Consider the following 19197-nt stretch of genomic DNA (forward strand, 5'->3'; position numbering starts at 1 on the left):
AATCGTCGCCCTGGCCCAAAGCTTAAGGGCCAAGAAGGCTCCAGGCCCTGATGGAATCCCCAACCGTGCGGTAAAACTGGCGATGGCATACAACCCGCACGAGTTTGCTAAGGCATTCACGCAGTGCCTGCGGGAAGGACTATTTCCGCCGCAGTGGAAGTTGCAACACCTGGTGCTCTTGCCAAAGCCAGGAAAGCCGCCGGACGATCCCTCCTCGTTTCGACCGATTTGCTTAATCGACTCGCTGGGGAAGACTCTGGAACAGATAATCCGTAGAAGACTAGACAACGCCGTCGAGGATGCTGGGGGACTTTCACCAAACCAATACGGCTTCAGGAGTGGGAGGTCAACGGTGGACGCCATAGGCAGGGTAGTTGACATAGCCTCCAAGGCAGTGGAGGGAACTCGATGGAAGGGCGGCAAGAAGGAATACTGCCTGATTGTCACCCTAGACATCAGGAACGCCTTCAATACGGTGAAGTGGGAGTGCATCCTGGACTCACTTAACCGGCGCGGTGTACCCCAATACCTTCAGGCAATCGTAAGGAGCTACTTCGCGGGAAGACTGCTGGAGTATAATACGGAGGCCGGCGCGCAGACTCACGGCATAACGGCAGGAGTTCCCCAAGGATCAGTGATGGGTCCCCTATTATGGAACATTGCCTACGATGGAGTCATGAGATTAGCTCTCCCAGGCGGATGTCAGCTAACCTGCTACGCAGATGATGTCGCCCTGACGGTGGTGGCCAAGCACCTGGACGTCGTCGAAGCAAATTGTGACACCGCAATCCAGCTGATTGCAGACTGGCTCCGCTCTGCGGGACTAGAGATAGCCGCTCATAAAACCGAGGCAGTATTGGTGAGCACCCGTTCGACTGTGGAGACCGCTCACATCAGGGTTGGCGACCAGAGACTATTGTCGAAACGAGCCATTCGGTATCTGGGCGTGATGATCGACACCAGGCTCAGTTTCCGTGAACACCTAAGCTACGTCCAGGAGAAAGCGGCAAACACGAGTCGGGCGCTGTTCCGAATACTGCTGAACACCCGTGACCCGAAGCAGGAGAGGAGGATTCTGCTGACCAGTGTAGTCCGCTCAGCCATGACCTACGCAGCAGACGTATGGGCGGATGGAATTAAAGTTGCCAGCTACGCTAGGGGCGTAAAAGCCACTCATCGCCTCTGCGCGCTCCGGATCTGCTGCGGCTTTCGGACCATATCCGACGACGCTGCCCTAGTCCTGGCGGGTGTCCTTCCAATTGACCTTCTGGTGCTTGAGGAGAGGGCCGTGGCCGAGGCCATCCGGGCCGGCGCGGCAAGGAGAGACGCGCGCAAGCAGGCCCGTGAAGGAAGCCTCAGAGCATGGCAAAGCCGCTGGGACGGCTCTGATAAAGGACGGTGGACACACCGCCTGATTCCGGATGTCCGATATTGGATCGGCAGGCGACACGGTGTGGTCAATTTCCATTCCACACAGCTTCTGAGCGGACACGGCTGCTTCAGCCATTACCTTTGGAGGTTCGGCCACGAGAACTCGCCGAACTGCTCGTGGTGCGGCGACGCCACTGAAGACGCTGAGCACATCATTTTTCAATGTGGGCGGACAGCTCACGCCGAACAACCTGATCGAGAAGATTGTGGCAGACCCCATGGTATGGTCGGCCTGGAGCAACTTTGCAGCCGGCGCCATGAAGGAGCTGCGTAGGTGCGAGCGCCGAAGGAACGAGAGTGGCTAGGAGGAACCATGGTCCCTGCGAAGCAATGCTTTGCGGCCGTCCCGCAGAGACCCGGAACTTCCTGCCGGTCTCTCCAACTCAATACAGCTCCCTGTCTAGCTTTAGTTAAGTCCCAGGCTTATAAAATTTAATAAAATTAAGAGTTAATACAAAAAAAAAAAAAAGAAAAAAATACAAACACACACACACACCGAACCACTTGCACCACAGCTACATATACACACACACACATGTCCATATAAAGAGAAATACTATCCTTACTATCCTTACACCACAGTACCCTTCCGCGGACCGCCGCGCTACAATCCGAAGCGGCGCTCGGGCATCGGCTGGCTGAGCGCCAATGGAGCCGCCGGGGCTGCTCTGCTGGCTGCGGCTGGCGGTGGTCTTGGTGGTGCAATGATCAGTGACAGTGCCCATCCGAATGGCCTCGGAAACGAAAACGGAATCGGAAACGGAACGGGCAATGCCAGTGTTGGCGGTGGGGGTCTGATGATGATGATGATGCAGCATCAGAACCACCAACAGCAGCAGCACAACCACAATCCCCATCATCTGCACCACCAGCACCAGCACCAGCTTCAGCTGCATCAGCATCAGCTGCAGCTGCACGGCCCGCCCTCGCCGTGCCCCTCGGAGCACATGCTGGGCGGCTACAGTTCGGCCAGCTCCAGCCTCTCCGAGGGCTCCTCGGGACACCGTTCGCACGAGGACGACATCAGCATTGTCACAGGTAATAAATCACTTCCGTCTCTTCCTTTTTAATTTGCCTTCAAGCTTATGTTTAAGTTTAATCTTTTGAGTTCCCAAAAGATATAATAGCTCGAACACAACGAGCGGCTAAGTATATACTTCTTATACTCCTACAATACATATACATATATATATATATATGGGCATGCATTTTAAGTAGATTTTTCATACCAAAGAAAAGTACAAATTGCATGTTTTATTTATACGATTCCTCTGTGGATATTGATTGAATGTTAGCAAAGGGATGCCGTGATCCTGATTCCATTTCTGATGCAATTAAGGAACACTGTTGCCATGATTCACTCGCACATCATACCGTCTCGTTTCGTTTCGTTTCCTTCGGATGAATCACACAGTTCCGCAACGCATTGTTTCTTCAACCGCTTTGCCTCCACATGCCAGAGGCTTCTGTGTCCCCCATCACCCCACACAAACGCAAACAAAAAGTGCATGTCTTTCGAATGAGTGGCCCCGCACTCTGACCCAAACGCTGACTCTCATTCTGACTCTTTCTTTGCCTCCGCACAGACAAATCCCTGGGCGATACGAGCGACATCATCAGCGACTCGTCGGGCGTGGGAACCAACTCGGACTCGGCCGCCTGCTCGATTGGACACCCCAGCACCAATGTCGTGTGCATGGAGCCGTATGTCGGCAACACAGTGGGGCACATCCGGCTACAGCCCGGCGACGTCATCGAAGTGGTGGGCAGCACCGACTGCGGCCTGCTCGAGGGCTATGTGAGGGGCACCAATCAGTCGGGCTTCTTCCCCGCCGACTGCGTCCAGGAGGTGAATCTGCGCCAGAAGCACATCACCAACGTGATGACCGCCAGCACGGGCATGCCCGCCCCCAACCAGCAGGCCCCACTGCAGCACCAGCAGCAGCAGAAACAGCAGCAGCACCAGCAGCAGCCCTCCTCCTCGGCCTCCTACCAGGGATCGCCGCAGCTCAGCCTCGGCGGGCACTCGGGCAGCTCGAGCACCCTGCTGCAGCAGCCCCACCATTCGCCCTCGCTCTCGATGACCAGCAACGGGTCCTGCCAGCAGCCACAGCAGATGGCAGAGAGTAACGGGGGAGCAGGCGGTGCCCCCATGGGCTGCCACAACAACAACAACAACTCCATTGGACAGTACAGCAGCGCCACAGCGCCGCGCATCAAGAAGAGGTACGGGGTCCAGTCTCCGAAATCGAATCCAACCTAAATTAATCCATATCTCTTGCAGCGCCTACAATGCCCCACGTTCGGTGGTGCTGCACCGCGCCAAGCGCGGCTTCGGCTTCATTTTACGGGGGGCCAAGGCCAGCTCCCAGCTGATGCAGCTGCGACCCTCGGAACGTTTTCCGGCTCTGCAGTATCTGGACGACGTGGATCCGGGCGGAGTGGCCGACATGGCCGGCCTGCGGCCGGGCGACTTCCTGCTGACCATCAACGGGGAGGACATGAGCGCCGCCTCGCACGAGCAGGTGGTGGAGATGATCCGCTCGGCGGGAGCCCTGGTCAACATGACGGTGATATCGCCGCAGTTCCCCCACCAGATGCAGGCCACTGTCCAGTGCCTGCCCAGCGGGGCCAGGGCCGGCAGCCAGCACTTGTCGAGTGGCCCGAGCACTCCGCAGACGTCGCACCGCCAGTGCGCCACATTGCCGCGCAAGATGTCTATGGGACCGGGCAGTCATGGCGGCGGCTCCTCGGCCGGAGGGAGTGTGCGGATGGCACCCATGCCACCGCGAAGGGACCCTAAGACGACGCTGAGCGTTGGACGGGCCAGGGCCAAGTTCATGGTGGCTGGCCTCGAGAACGGCGGCGAGAAGGAGGACGATGTGCAGCACACCAAGTCCATTTCGGTGGAGTCCATTGCCACGTCCATTGCGGCGTCCGTGGCCACAAGCAACGGCAACGGCAACAACAATCAGACAGGACCCGGCACCCCCGTCCAGCTGCGGACGGCCAGCATCAAGGCCCGGCCTACATCGAGTCGAATCACGGCCGCAGAGCTGGAGGAGCTCTTCCAGCGGCAGCAGGGCGATGGCAGTGCCGCCAATGCCAGCCGTTATGCCACCATGATGACCAGCTCCCGGTTCCAGTCGGGCACGGACAGTGGCGCGGCCACGCCTCCCGCCACGAGCGGATCCCCTATGAGGAGCGGACCCCTGGTCTACGGCAGTGTGGCGGAAATGAAGCGCAAGACGGCCAGGAGCAAGCACGGAGGGATCATTGGCAGCGGCAGCGGCGGCACTCTGCGTGGCAAGCCAGTGGCCACGCCCACAGTGGGTGGGGCTGGGGGAGTAGGCGGCGCTGGAGGACGCGACTTGAAGCGATTCCACTCCACGCCCGACCTGCACGGCGCCCAGCTGCACGGCTCAGTCTCGTCCATCTGGCAGGCGGCCGACAAGGGTCATCACTCGCAGGACGATGTGGCCACGCTGGACGCCTCGCTGCAGCGTCTCAACACCATGGAAGCCAAGGGGGCAGTCGGCGCAGTGCTTCCGCCACCCAATCATACCCCACCGCCGCCGCCTGTCGGCCAGGTGGTCAAGGTGGAGACCCGAAGCAGCGTCTCGGAGTACGAGAGCACCATCTCCTTGCAGCAGAAGCTGAAGAAGCGGACCGAGAACGATGCCGTGACCAGTGCGGCCATCGATGGCGTACAGAGCAGTTTCAATCCCTCAGCCAACGCCAAGATCTATGCCTCGCCCCAGGAGCTGCGCAACGTGATGGCCTGGAAGCTGCGTCAGGCGCAAGAGAAGCCGCCCCAAGAGACCTCCTTGAGCTCTCAGCAGCAACAGCAACAGCCACTGCCACAGGTACAGCCACAGGCCCAGCACCAGGTCAGCCAATATGCAGCACCCACACAGATGCGTCCGCAGCAGCAACAACAGCAGCCTCAGCAGCAGCCCACTGGAGCGACCTCCCACTATGCGGCGCCTCAGGTGCAGGTGCCAGTGCAGCAACAGCAACAGCAGCCGGAGCCCCAGTCCCCGCCTGCACCACCGCCACCACAGTCTCAGTCACAGTCTCAGTTGCAGTCCCAGCCGGCGCCTGCTGCAGCTCAGCAAGCAGCACAGAATGAAAATGGGAATGGTGGTGGTGGAGGTGGAGCCCCGCCTATCCCCGAGCCGGACTACAGCTGCAGCGAGTCGGATGGGGAGGACGAGAACTCGATTCTGGTGGCACGCAACACGAAGCTCAACGAGAAGATAGCCCTGTTCGATGTGCCCGAGACCAGCGGCAACAGTCAGACCAGGTAAGCGAAGTCGAACCCAAATCAGTGGCGCATCTCTAGAGATCTACATTAAAGCCGGAGATCAAGTATCGGTTTGTACACAGTGCCCAAAGTCGCATATCAGCTATAGTACTCCTTGAACCCCACCCGAGATGGGCGTGTGAATGAGTTGAGTTATCCTTCGAGTGGTTTTTTATAGAAAGTCCTCGACTCTAATAGAATTGGCAAAGTCTTAACTACCTAATGGATACCTGATTATATCCGGTGCTTGCATATGTCTCTCTTTGGACTTTGGACTAGCATTCGGACCAAAGCCACGCCCTTAGACTCCTCCTTCACATACGAGAACGTACACCTTATCATCGTGCGCAAATATATCTTTAGATGTCGATATGTCAACCCTAAGTTAAGTCCTCTTTCAGCTGAATCTTTTCTAGTATTTCCACGTAACTAATTGTATTGGCAACACATTCCATAGGAGTGCCAACTCATAGATTCCCGATCATGTCCGGTGCTTGCATCCATACGAATTGAAAATTAAAGTTTTACTCAAATATGCATGGCTAATATAATATAATACCTATGTAGAAATGGTATTATCCTTTGAAAAATAAACCCGAAGCTGAATAATTAAAGTCGCTTTGTAGGGCAGGGTTCACACAGGTTTTTATACCCGATACTCAAAATGAGTATTGGGGTATATTAGCTTTGTGGTAATAGTGGATGTGTGTAACGTCCAGAAGGAATCGTTTCCGACCCCATAAAGTATATATATTCTTGATCAGCATCAATAGCCGAGTTTATTGAGCCCTGTCTGTCTGTCCGTCTGTCCGTCCGTCCGTCCGTCCGTCCGTCCGTCCGTCCCCTTCAGCGCCTAGTGCTCAAAGACTATAAGAGCTAGAGCAACGATGTTTTGGATCCAGACATCTGTGATATGTCACTGCTACAAAAATATTTCAAAACTTTGCCCCGCCCACTTCCGCCCCCACAAAGGACAAAAATCTGTGCCATCCACATTTTTAAAAATACGATAAAACCAAAAATCGTAGAGGCTGACTATATATTCTAGAGTGTAAAATCTCAATTAGATCGTATAATTATTATAGCCAGAATCAAGAAAACAATTTCATTCTTTCTCGCTCTGTCTCTCTCTAACACACAGGTTTCATGGTCGGTTTTGCCAATTGCAAAATATGAGTTCAAGGATCTCAGAACCCATAAGAGCCAGAGCAACCAAATTTGGTATCCACACTCCTGTGATATCGGACCTTGACCATTTTGTGTCAAAATTTCGCCACACCCCCTTCCGACCCCCCAAAGGACGAAAATCTGGGGCATCCACAAATCTCAGAGACTATTAAGGCTAGAGTAACCAAATTTGGTATCCGCACTTCTGTTAGATCTCACTATAAAACGTATATCTCAGAATTTCGCCCCACCCCCTTCCGCCCCCACAAAGAACAAAAATCTGTTGCATCCACAATATTGCACATTCGAGAAAACTAAAAACGCAGAATCATAGATAATGACTATATCTATCAGATTGCTGAATCTGGATCAGCAAGAAATCAATTTGCAGTGGCCACGCAGCGCCCGACGTCACGCTCAGACTGATTTTCTGTCTCTCTCGCACGCACTCTTTGTCGTGTCGTTTAATATTAGCAGCGTCTGCCGGAGGAGAGCCATACTGACTTAGTATCGGGTATAACTGTAGAGTTGCGGTGTACGCAGCAACTCACAACGTTCCCCCTCTGTCTAAATAGTCTTTTGGTTTAGCTAAGAAGGCATCTTGAGGATTTCTGATTTTTCTGGGGGATTGTCTTCCCTTATCTGTGGCTGGAAGTCGCACGAGTTTTAATTACAGACCCGTCGACCTCACCTACCATATTCTCACCCTATACCTGCCACGTATGATGGTATCTGGGACCTGGGCGGAGACTTGTTTTTTGGGTGCCTCTGAACTGAACTGCAGATTTGCTAATTTTCCCTTTGTCTCCCACTCAGTGGCAGCAGCTCGAACTCCGGCAGTGCGTCCATCTCACATTCGCTGTCGGTGGAGGAAATCCAACGCATACGCAGTAATCTCAAGACCTCCAAGTCCTCGCCCAATGGCTTCGCGAAGAAGCCTGACGAGGAGCAACAGCAGCAGCAGCAACAACCACAGCCATCTCCAGGTCCAGGCGAAGATGAGTGCGACACTAGCAGTTCTGGTGTAAGCAGCGATCAAGATGGTCTGATGGCCATAGCAGGAGGAGGAGGAGGAGCTGCAGCAACAGCGGCAGTCGCCAAGCCCACTGACACCATCAAGAAGAAGCCGACAGTGACCATTGTGGAAGAGCCGAAGACTATACCCGATCAGCCCATGGCCTCCACCAAGCCCATGGCCAAGACAACAATCAGCATTGGAGCAGCAAGTGGACGATCCACCACCAAGCTGACTGTCAAGCAGTTGGTGCAACAGCAGCACGTTCCCGTTATACAGCAGCATCAGCAGCAGCTTATCACCAAGCCGACAGCCACTGTGGCTACAATGGCCAGCAACATCAACATGAAATCTCTCGGCGGCAACAATGCCACATCAGTGATGAGTCCACAGGTTCTGGGGCGCATACCCAACGTGCATCATCATCAGCAGCAACAGCAGGCGAATCCCAACCAGAAATTAATAGCCACGCAGCAGCAGATCCTGCAGCAACAGCAACAGCAGCTGGCCCACCAGCAACATCTGCAGCAGATCCTCAAGGCGAAGGCAGCCGCCGCCGGAGGAGCTAGCAACACGGCCGCCCTGGTGGCCAAGCATCAGCAGCAGTTGCACAAGGGAAACAGCGGCCACGAGTCGGAGATGGAGCAGCGTTCCGACCTGGAGGATGACGACGGAGACCTGAGCCCCTCGCCGCCTGCCAAGGCCTTCCAGCGGCACAACTCGCTCACACGCAAGCAGGCGGCGGCCATTGCCATGCAGCGGGGCGTGACCCGCACCTCGGCCGTCTCGCTAATGCAGTTGCCGCCGCCACTGGAGGCCGACAGCGATGGTGAGGTTCCGCAGCACACATTGCAACGCCAGCATCCCCATCCACACCCACACCAGCTCCAGCAGATCCAACACCAGCAACAGCAGCAGCAGCAGCAGATGGCCACGCATATTGTGGGCGTCTTGCCTAGCGGACAGTTGGTGGCTGTTGCCTCTGCTGCTGTTGCTGGTGGTCCAGGCGGGGCGACTGTAGCGCAGCCTGGCAACAACAATATGCAGCTGTGCACCGAGAACTTGGTCCTGGCGCCGCCGCCGCAGTTCTGCGATTGTAACGATGCCAAGCACGCGCCGCAATCGCAGCCGCATCTGCCTGGCGGCCAGTATCATTCTCAGCAGCATCAGCAGCAGCAGATTCAACAGCAACAGATTCAACAGCAACAACTCCAACAGCAACAACAACAGATGCTGCACCACTATCAGCGTCTGTCAGGCGGCACTTTGGGACGAGTTCGCATCGTTGGCTTCATGCCCAAGGCCAATCACCATCGGCTGCACTAGGCTGAGCTGGAAGAGCTGCACGAGCTGCGGGAATCAAATCTAACATTTGCCAAATCGTTAAGTCGTTAATTAGAGTTAGTCAACTGTCATTGCCATTCACTGCCTGCACCCGAGGAAAGACGCCACAAGTAGAGAATTAAGCAACACGAAGGCATAGAATACATAGCAGGCATAGCAATGGATCCATTTCAGACACAAATCAAATCGTTGCTACTTCTGTATATTCACAGCAAATACACAACATTCAAGTTCAAAGCGCTAAACCCACAAGAAAGTAATTATAAATGCAAATATTGCCAATAGAGACGGATGTTAGGTGCGTGCATGTGTGTCGTGTCCGATTTGTCGAGGCAGTGCCCAGTACCAGAGGGAAGCTAAACGAAACACAATCTTAAATTACTTTTATTATATTTATTGAGTGTGATATAAATTTATGTAGGCTGACCGAGAGCAGCAACTAAACAAAAATATTTCTAATCCGACAGAAAGTGTGCGCGTTTGTATGCAATATTGTATTATGTTAGTCACCAAAACCACACCCAAATGCCTGTTCCAACCATTGAAAACAAACTGAATCGAACTGAATGTATTCGTTTCTCTAGTTTGCTTTAGATCTGCACAGTGTCGATGAAATGCCCCAATAGAAGTAGCCACGTATATATGTATGCATAGCCGATTTAGTTCGTAATGTTGAGGGGGCCGCCAGGGCAGGTTCATTTCTTCAGTATCCATCCATTGATCAATCGAGTTCGTGTTCGTGTTCGTATTCGTATTCGTGTTCGTGTTCGACTAGTGCACAAAATATTTAAGCGACATTAACATTATTAATCCAATACACAACTAGCGCAGGTTTTATATGCCTAAAAAAACGGGAGAATGCGATAGACAATGCAACAATAAGATTTGTATTTGAGCATTTAGCCAAATTTCCAGTCAAGTCAAGTCAACTAAATTAAATACTAAACCGATACTAAAACTTGTAATGTTTTTAAACATGAATATAACACGATATACCATAGCCTCGGACATTTTATAATATAAAAAGAAGAAGAAGAAGAAAAACAAAAACAATTTGGAAATCCAAAACGAAAACAAAACGTAAATTTTTGCTCGTAAAATTTACAGATTTTTACTTTAATAGATTTTTTGTACAATTGTTTTTTAGAGAAACCCTTAAACTTGCCGAATGAGGAAAGTCGCGTATTATATTGAAAGAGGTTCTCACATATTTGCCAGCGCTTAACGCAAATATCGTCATTGGCAACCAAAACTTACAGAATGCGTTTTCACGAGTAACAATTATTATATAACTAAGGCTGATCTTATTGCATAATTCATACTAAAACACAACCACAGATAAAGATATAGATACGATACAGGCTCTGAAGCAGAAACAGAAACAGAATTCACAGAATCACACATTTATAGATGAGACAATTGAATAATAACGAAGAACTCCAATCACCAAACAAGCGATTGATACATTTACACTGTTGAAACGAGGCTGCAGGCTCTTTGAGATATGCAAGAATTGAGTGGTAATACGAGTATAGTGAAATCTTTCGAATTGTCAGGCCGCACCTTTTCCCTAGAATCTAAGTGTTGAAAAGTTAGTACCCATAAAGCTAAACCATAAACATAATACAACATACAAGTAATTATCGGCAGATCTAGCATCTAACCAGATTTTATCACACTTTTTAGTTCTCGCAATAGTTGCTAATTATTTGTAAATTGTTTTAGTTCAAGCCCACGCCACACATACACCCCCTTACATACGAGTATATACAGAAACATGTATGATTAGCCGTCAAGCTTGCTAGTTACTAAGTTAAACTGCCTGGGATATCCATGTGGATTGCTCAGTTAAGTCCTACACACGTCTAGATACATACATTCTTAAACCTATATTATGCGCATTATATGTAAACCGATTACGTTCAGCTGTTCAGCTTTCAATTGCGAATGCCGGAAGCTATACGAGTATAAACGAATATTGAATATGCATACACCACAATGATAATGTTAAACGATTAAAGCACACTCCCCTACACACACCCACACACACTTTAAAAGCATATATTTAAAATTATGGCAAATATCTATCATAAGTCATCAAATATGCAATTATGTATTATGAACATGCGTATGAAGAATCAATAAATATGAATGAAAACTATTTCAACTGTTTGCTGAGCAGAAATTCCATCTTAAATTCGAACTTAAATATAATTAAAATGCTGGTATCTTTCTGTACGCTATATGTTGGCAATATAACGCATGATCTTATCAATCGATTGGCATCAGAAAAAAGATATCTATATTTTTACGATTTTTGCAAGAAACATCTAATAGTTGCATCATTAAAAAAAATGGAGAACGTTTGATTTTTATAATTCATGGCATACTTTGGGGTTTCTGCCATGTAGGGCATATATATTCTCACGAATCTCGGAAAAAATCATTATTAAACTTCCATAAAATCATTTTCGTAGTCGACATTCTGGAATCTGGATTCTCCTGATCGTGGGAGAGTGGGTACTTTTATTGGATGTGCTAATAATTAAAATTATCGTGCATTTAATTAATTATGGCTAATAGGGTCAATAAGCAAATCGTTGAGCATTGTTCTCCAAATCGTGAGAATATCTTTGGGATATAATACCTATGTAGAAATGGTATTATCCTTTGAAAAATAAACCCGAAGCTGAATAATTAAAGTCGCTTTATTAGGGCAGGGTTCACACAGGTATTTCTAAATAGACTTTTGGTTCCGCTAAGAAGGCATCTTGAGGATTCCTGATTTTTCTGGTGGGGGATTGTCTTCCCTTATCTGCGGCTGGAAGTCGTACGACTTGTAATTATAGACTCGTCGACCTCACCCACCATTTTTTCACCCTATTGTTTTTTGGGTGCCTCTGAACTGAACTGCACATTTTCTAATTTTCCCTTTGTGTACCCCACAGTGGCAGCAGCTCGAACTCCGGCAGTGCGTCCATCTCACATTCGCTGTCGGTGGAGGAAATCCACCGCATACGCAGTAATCTCAAGACCTCCAAGAAGAACAGCAACAGCAGCAACAACCACAGCCATCACCAGGTCCAGGTCTAAGTCCAGGCGAAGATGAGTGCGACAGATGGTCTGATGGCCATAGCAGGAGGTGGAGGAGGAGCTGCACCCGCAGCAGCGGCAGTCGCCAAGCCCATCTGCCAAGTGGCCAGTATCATCCTCAGCAGCCTCAACAGCAGCAAATTCAACAGCAACAGATTCAACAGCAACAACTCCAACAGCAACAACAGCTTCAACAGCAACAGCTTCAACAACAGCAACACCACAATCAGCGTCTGTCAGGCGGGGCTGACGCTGTAGCCGTTGGCACTTTGGGACTAGTTCAAATCGTTAGTTGCTAATTTTTTCGTACATTTTCTTAGTTCCAGCCCACGCTACACATACACCCACTTACATACGAGTATATACAGAAACATGTTTGATTAGCTTGCTAGATATTAAGTTAAACTGCCTGGGATATCCATGTGGATTGATCAGTTAAGTCCTACACACGTCTAGATACATACATTCTTAAACCTATATTATGCGCATTATATGTAAACCGATTACGTTCAGCTGTTCAGCGTTCAATTGCGAATGCCGGAAGCTATACGAGTATAAACGAATATTGAATATGCATACACCACAATGATAATGTTAAACGATTAAAGCACACTCCCCTACACACACCCACACACACTTTAAAAGCATATATTTAAAATTATGGCAAATATCTATCATAAGTCATCAAATATGCAATTATGTATTATGAACATGCGTATGAAGAATCAATAAATATGAATGAAAACTATTTCAACTGTTTGCTGAGCAGAAATTCCATCTTAAATTCGAACTTAAATATAATTAAAATGCTGGTATCTTTCTGTACGCTATATCTATATAACGCATGATCTTATCAATCGATTGGCATCAGAAAAAAGATATCTATATTTTTACGATTTTTGCAAGAAACATCTAATAGTTGCATCATTAAAAAAAATGGAGAACGTTTGATTTTTATAATTCATGGCATACTTTGAGGTTTCTGCCATGTAGGGCATATATATTCTCACGAATCTCGGAAAAAATCATTATTAAACTTCCATAAAATCATTTTCGTAGTCGACATTCTGGAATCTGGATTCTCCTGATCGTGGGAGAGTGGGTACTTTTATTGGATGTGCTAATAATTAAAATTATCGTGCATTTAATTAAATAGGGCTAATAGGGTCAATAAGCAAATCGTTGAGCATTGTTCTCCAAATCGTGAGAATAAGTCGATAGCCAAAACATGAGTGACATAAATGTTTTTCAAGTGGCACAATTCCTTTTTCAAGCGTTTGTCATTGTTGCTAATTGACTGTCTGTTGCGAACCAGAGCCCGAAAGTGTTAGGCATAAAGGTCGTGTAAGAGACCCGATAGAGATGACTACTCGCAATAGTATTATTGGAATAACTGATATTCAAAAACTGAAGATCAACATCAAGATGACGCTTAAGCTAAGATGCTGTTCATTGTGGCCCACCACAATGGAAGGTATTCCTTCCATTCCTCAGGCAATTACATTTCGTTTTGCCAATAATTTAGTTCTTGTTTTTGCCTTACATTGGGTTCTTTAATATTCTGGGGTCACAAAAACGATTGACCTTTGCTGACAAGTGCAAACACCGGACCTAATCGGGAATCTAAAGGTTTAAAGGCGTTGCCAATTCGTTTAGGGAAGGGAATAGAAATATTCTATAAATATTCTCCTCACTGGAGAATTTTCCTTTGGAATGGGCAGAAAATAGACTTAAGCCGAGAATCCTTTCAGGAGAAAGGTTATTTATCTTTGGGATATAATACCTATGTAGAAATGGTATTATCCTTTGAAAAATAAACCCGAAGCTGAATAATTAAAGTCGCTTTATTAGGGTAGGGTTCACACAGGTATTTCTAAATAGACTTTTGGTTCCGCTAAGAAGGCATCTTGAGGATTCCTGATTTTTCTGGTGGGGGATTGTCTTCCCTTATCTGCGGCTGGAAGTCGTACGACTTGTAATTATAGACCCATCGACCTCACCCACCATTTTTTCACCCTATTGTTTTTTGGGTGCCTCTGAACTGAACTGCACATTTTCTAATTTTCCCTTTGTGTACCCCACAGTGGCAGCAGCTCGAACTCCGGCAGTGCGTCCATCTCACATTCGCTGTCGGTGGAGGTCTGATGGCCATAGCAGGAGGTGGAGGAGGAGCTGCACCCGCAGCAGCGGCAGTCGCCAAGCCCATCTGCCAAGTGGCCAGTATCATCCTCAGCAGCCTCAACAGCAGCAAATTCAACAGCAACAGATTCAACAGCAACAACTCCAACAGCAACAACAGCTTCAACAGCAACAGCTTCAACAACAGCAACACCACAATCAGCGTCTGTCAGGCGGGGCTGACGCTGAAGCCGTTGGCACTTTGGGACTAGTTCAAATCGTTAGTTTCTAATTTTTTCGTACATTTTTTTAGTTCCAGCCCACGCTACACATACACACACTTACATACGAGTATATACAGACACATGTTTGATTAGCTTGCTAGATATTAAGTTAAACTGCCTGGGATATCCATGTGGATTGATCAGTTAAGTCCTACACACGTCTAGATACATACATTCTTAAACCTATATTATGCGCATTATATGTAAGCCGATTATGTTCAGCTGTTCAGCGTTCAATTACGAATGCCGGAGTATAAACAAATATTGAATATGCATTGGCATCAGAAAAAAGATATCTATCTTTTACACCATTAAATTTGCAAAACATCGCCGATGGGGTTCGATTTTTTATTTTTTTAGTACGACTGGTTAAAGTATATGTTAAATCATGCCATACTTTTGGTGTTGGAAAAAAATGGAGAACGTTTGATTTTTATGCCCGATACTCAAAATGAGTATTGGGGCATATTAGATTTGTGGTAAAGTGGATGTGTGTAACGTCCAGAAGGAATCGTTTCCGACCCCATAAAGTATTGATTGAGCCATGTCTGTCTGTCCGTCTGTCCGTCCGTCCGTCCGTCTGTCCGTCTGTCCGTCCGTCCGTCCGTCCGTCCGTCCGTCTGTCCGTCCCCTTCAGCGCCTAGTGCTCAAAGACTATAAGAGCGAGAGCAACGATGTTTTGGATCAAGACTTCTGTGATATGTCACTGCTACAAGAATATTTCAAAACTTTGCCCCGCCCACTTCCGCCCCCGCAAAGGACGAAAATCTGAGGCATCCACAAATCTCAGAGACTATTAAGGCTAGAATAACCAAATTTGGTACACATACTCCTTTAAAATGTCACTATAAAACGTATATCTCAAAATTTCGCCTTACCCTCTTGCGCCCCCACAAAGGACAAAAATCTGTTGCATCCACAATATGGCAGATTCGAGAAAACTAAAAACGCAGAATCATAGATAATGACCATATCTATTAGATTGCTGAATCTGGATAAGATCAGATCATTTTTATAGCCAAAAGGAACAAATCAATTTGCACTGCCTACGCAGCGCCCGACGTCACGCTCAGACTGATTTCCCCCTCGTTTTAATTCATGCCATACTTTTGGGGTTTCTGCCATATAGGGCATACATATATCGGGAAAAATCATTATTTAATATTCGAAGTCGATATTCTGGAGTCTGGATTCTCCTGATCCTGGGAGAGAAGGTACTACTGCGTAATTACTGTGCTAATAATTAAAGTACTTGCTTTTTCTGTACGCTATATTTCGGCTATACTAGTGCTTTCAATTAAATAGGGCTAGATAATTTATACATTATAATTACTTTATACATATGTACTCGCTTACTTTAAACACGTCGCAAATCGTGCTTTTTGCCTCTGGCAACCCGTCTGGTTAGTTAAAAATTGTTCCCCAGCGACATCGGTTCTGTTCTAGAAACGCGATAACGCTACCGGGAGGGGGTCAATAAGCAAATCGTTGAGCATTGTTATCCAAATCGTGAGAATAGGTCGATAGCCAAAACACGAGTGACATAAATGTTTTTTAAGTGGCACATTTCCATTTTCATGCGTTTGTCATTGTTGTTGATTGACAGCGATTAGAGGTTGTAGAACCAGTTCAAATTGACACAACACAACATATTCATATTCATTCATATTCATATTCATATACGTGCTTACGTCAATTACAATAGTTTTTCCATCAGAGACTGTAACAACTGCTGCATGACTCAGCACTTGCCCAGCCGTGGAGGCACTTGCCTGATAAGACCGCCCAGTGAGAGTGCATGAAATTGAACAGAGCATCTTATCAAGGAACAAACATTGTAGCTACGCATAATTCGGAGAATGTCTGTTGCGAACCAGAGCCCGAAAGTGTTAGGCTTAAAGGTCGTGTGAGAGACCCGATAGAGATGACTACTCGCATGCCAACAGTATTATTGTAATAACATATTTCAAACCTAGAAGCATGATTTGCCATGCTTCGAATAAAAGTCAACCGCTATCGTGGTTCGTAATCAAAATTTACAGCCGCCCCACAGAAATAACTATTAATTGATTGGTAAATGAAACGATAATTTGACTATAATTTGAGCACATAAATCGGTGTGGAGTGGGTGGCGGGAATCAGTGTAGGGTATCCTAGCGCTATCGCTAGATCTTACTACAATTTCTGATGGTCTGTGTCAAGTGCGTCGACGCTTAAGCAATTATCAATACTTATGTTTATCTCCCCGAAGTGGGGTTCTTAAACTGTTAACAGCAGTATAGGATTACCAAAGCGCCCGCCCTCCGCACGAGTAGACGTAGACGGGTCGCTTCGATGATAAGGATAAGTATCAGTATTGTATACTGAAATTCGTTTGTCGTTATTTCGCTGTCATTTAGTAGCTGGAGAGCCATCGACAGAGTCGCTAGTACCGGGTACTTTTCTGTCAGATCCGTGGAGTGCTTGTACTAATAGACAATTGTAAGGAAGCGATCCTGGGCTGGGGTACATATCTCAGTCTACTCCAGGGTCGAAATTACAGTAATATTTATAATTTGCCGGGACTCCGTATTTCGGACCGACGATGGGGGACGGGGCCGCAGTCCCGCGGACGGGAGCGATCGTAGCGTGGGACGGGGCAGTTGGTTTCACCGAGAACACTCCGGTTATCGCCGAATAGCGCCTTCAGGGCCCCACCGAACTCAGAATCAATACGGAGGTCTTTACTATGCGATAATACCGACAGGTGTCGCCGAGAGTACCTAGGCTATCGCCGGACAGTACTATCGGGACCCCGCCGGCCTGAGAGTTACTACGAAGCGGAAAGGGGGACTATGCTATGCGGGAATACCGACAAGTATCGCCGAGAGTACCTAGGCTATCGCCGGACGGTACTTACGGGACCCTGTCGGCCTAAGAATTACTACGACGCGGAAAGGGGACTTTGCTATCGCCGAGAGTACCTAGGCTATCGCCGGACGGTACTCACGGGACCCTGCCGGCCTAAGAATTACTACGACGCGGAAAGGGGAACTTTGCTATGCGGGAATACCGACAAGTATCGCCGAGAGTACCTAGGCTATCGCCGGACGGTACTAACGGGACCCTATCGGCCTAAGAATTACTACGACGCGGAAAGGGGAACTTTGCTATGCGGAAATACCGACAAGTATCTCCGAGAGTACCTAGGCTATCGCCGGACGGTACTTACGGGACCCTGTCGGACTAAGAATTACTACGAGGGTCAGGGATATCGACGAGCATCACCGAGAGTGCCTAGGCAATCGCCGGATAGCACTTACGGGACACTGTCGAACTAAGAATCACTACGGGGGTCAGGAATATCGACAGGCATCGCCGAGAGTGCCTAGGCAATCGCCGGATAGCACTTACGGGACACTGTCGAACTAAGAATTACTACGGGGGTCGGGGATATCGACAGGCATCGCCGAGAATGCCTAGGCAATCGCCGGATAGCACTTACGGGACGCTGTCGAACTAAGAATTACTACGAGGGTCGGGGATACCGGCAAGCATCGCCGAGAGTGCTTAGGCAATCGCCGGATAGCACTTACGGGACACCGCCGAACTAAGAATTACTACGAGTACGAGAATACCGACGCGTTTCGCCGAGAGCGCTTAGGCAATCGCCGGATAGCACTCACGGGACACTATCGGCCTAAACATTACTGCGAAAGTCTTTATCATACAGGGCAGGTATCGCCGAGAGGGTTTAGGCAATCGCCGGACAGCCCCTTCGGTACCCAGGGAACTACGGGGATCAGGCGAGACACCAACAGGAGTCACCGGGGGGCGCTTAGACGATCGTCGGATAGCGGCCTCGGGACCCTGCCGGGTCACAAACTACTGGAGGGAATCATGCGGAGGGAACAACGACAGGTATCACCGAGAACGCCTAGGCAATCGCCGGACAGCGGCCTCAGGATCCTGTTGGGCTACGAACTACTGGATGGAATCACACAGACTCGGGCAAGAGGCGGGAGGAAAGGCAGAGAAGATGAAGCCCCGGGCCTCCAGGTTCCCTAGTGTATAGATTGTTGGAGGTCGTGCTATGTTTCTGTTATATTCGTTACATTTCACTTTATTCTTGCTTGGTTCCCTACCTATCGCACCGCTCAGCAGCCCGTATACACGTCTAGAGACTAGCTTACCCCTGAACTCCCACGCTTGTACTCGTCGAAAGCCTCCTCTTTCCCGTGGGTGCAGCGTAGATGCAGGATCTCCTCTCCGTAAGTGTAGTATCGATGCAGAGTCTTCTCCCCGTAAGCGCAGCGTCGATGCCGGATCTTCCCGTGTCACTGATAGCGTTGGCGTGGACTCGGGCCGCCACGTGTTTTTACTTTTTCCAAGCCACTCGAATTTTTCCGCGAACACGTCCGACTCCTACGACTGCTTCCAAACGACTTTTTCTTCCACGT

The 19197-nt window shown here is 48.6% G+C and overlaps 1 protein-coding gene across 1 annotated transcript in view; it reads left to right on the forward strand.

Moving 5' to 3' along the window:
- The window catches only part of LOC117189749 (SH3 and multiple ankyrin repeat domains protein 1-like), a 188055-nt gene extending 176631 nt beyond the window's left edge, over positions 1–11424 (forward strand). The window contains 4 exon segments of the mRNA XM_033394826.1: positions 2014–2469; positions 3018–3657; positions 3716–5737; positions 7721–11424. Of these exon segments, the coding sequence (XP_033250717.1) occupies positions 2014–2469; positions 3018–3657; positions 3716–5737; positions 7721–9245 (4643 nt within the window). The 3' untranslated portion in view covers positions 9246–11424.
- Positions 11425–19197: the final 7773 nt, after the last annotated feature.

The sequence above is a fragment of the Drosophila miranda genome (genome assembly GCF_003369915.1).
Source record: "Drosophila miranda strain MSH22 chromosome Y unlocalized genomic scaffold, D.miranda_PacBio2.1 Contig_Y1_pilon, whole genome shotgun sequence".
In the NCBI taxonomy this organism is placed as follows: Eukaryota; Metazoa; Arthropoda; class Insecta; order Diptera; family Drosophilidae; genus Drosophila; species Drosophila miranda.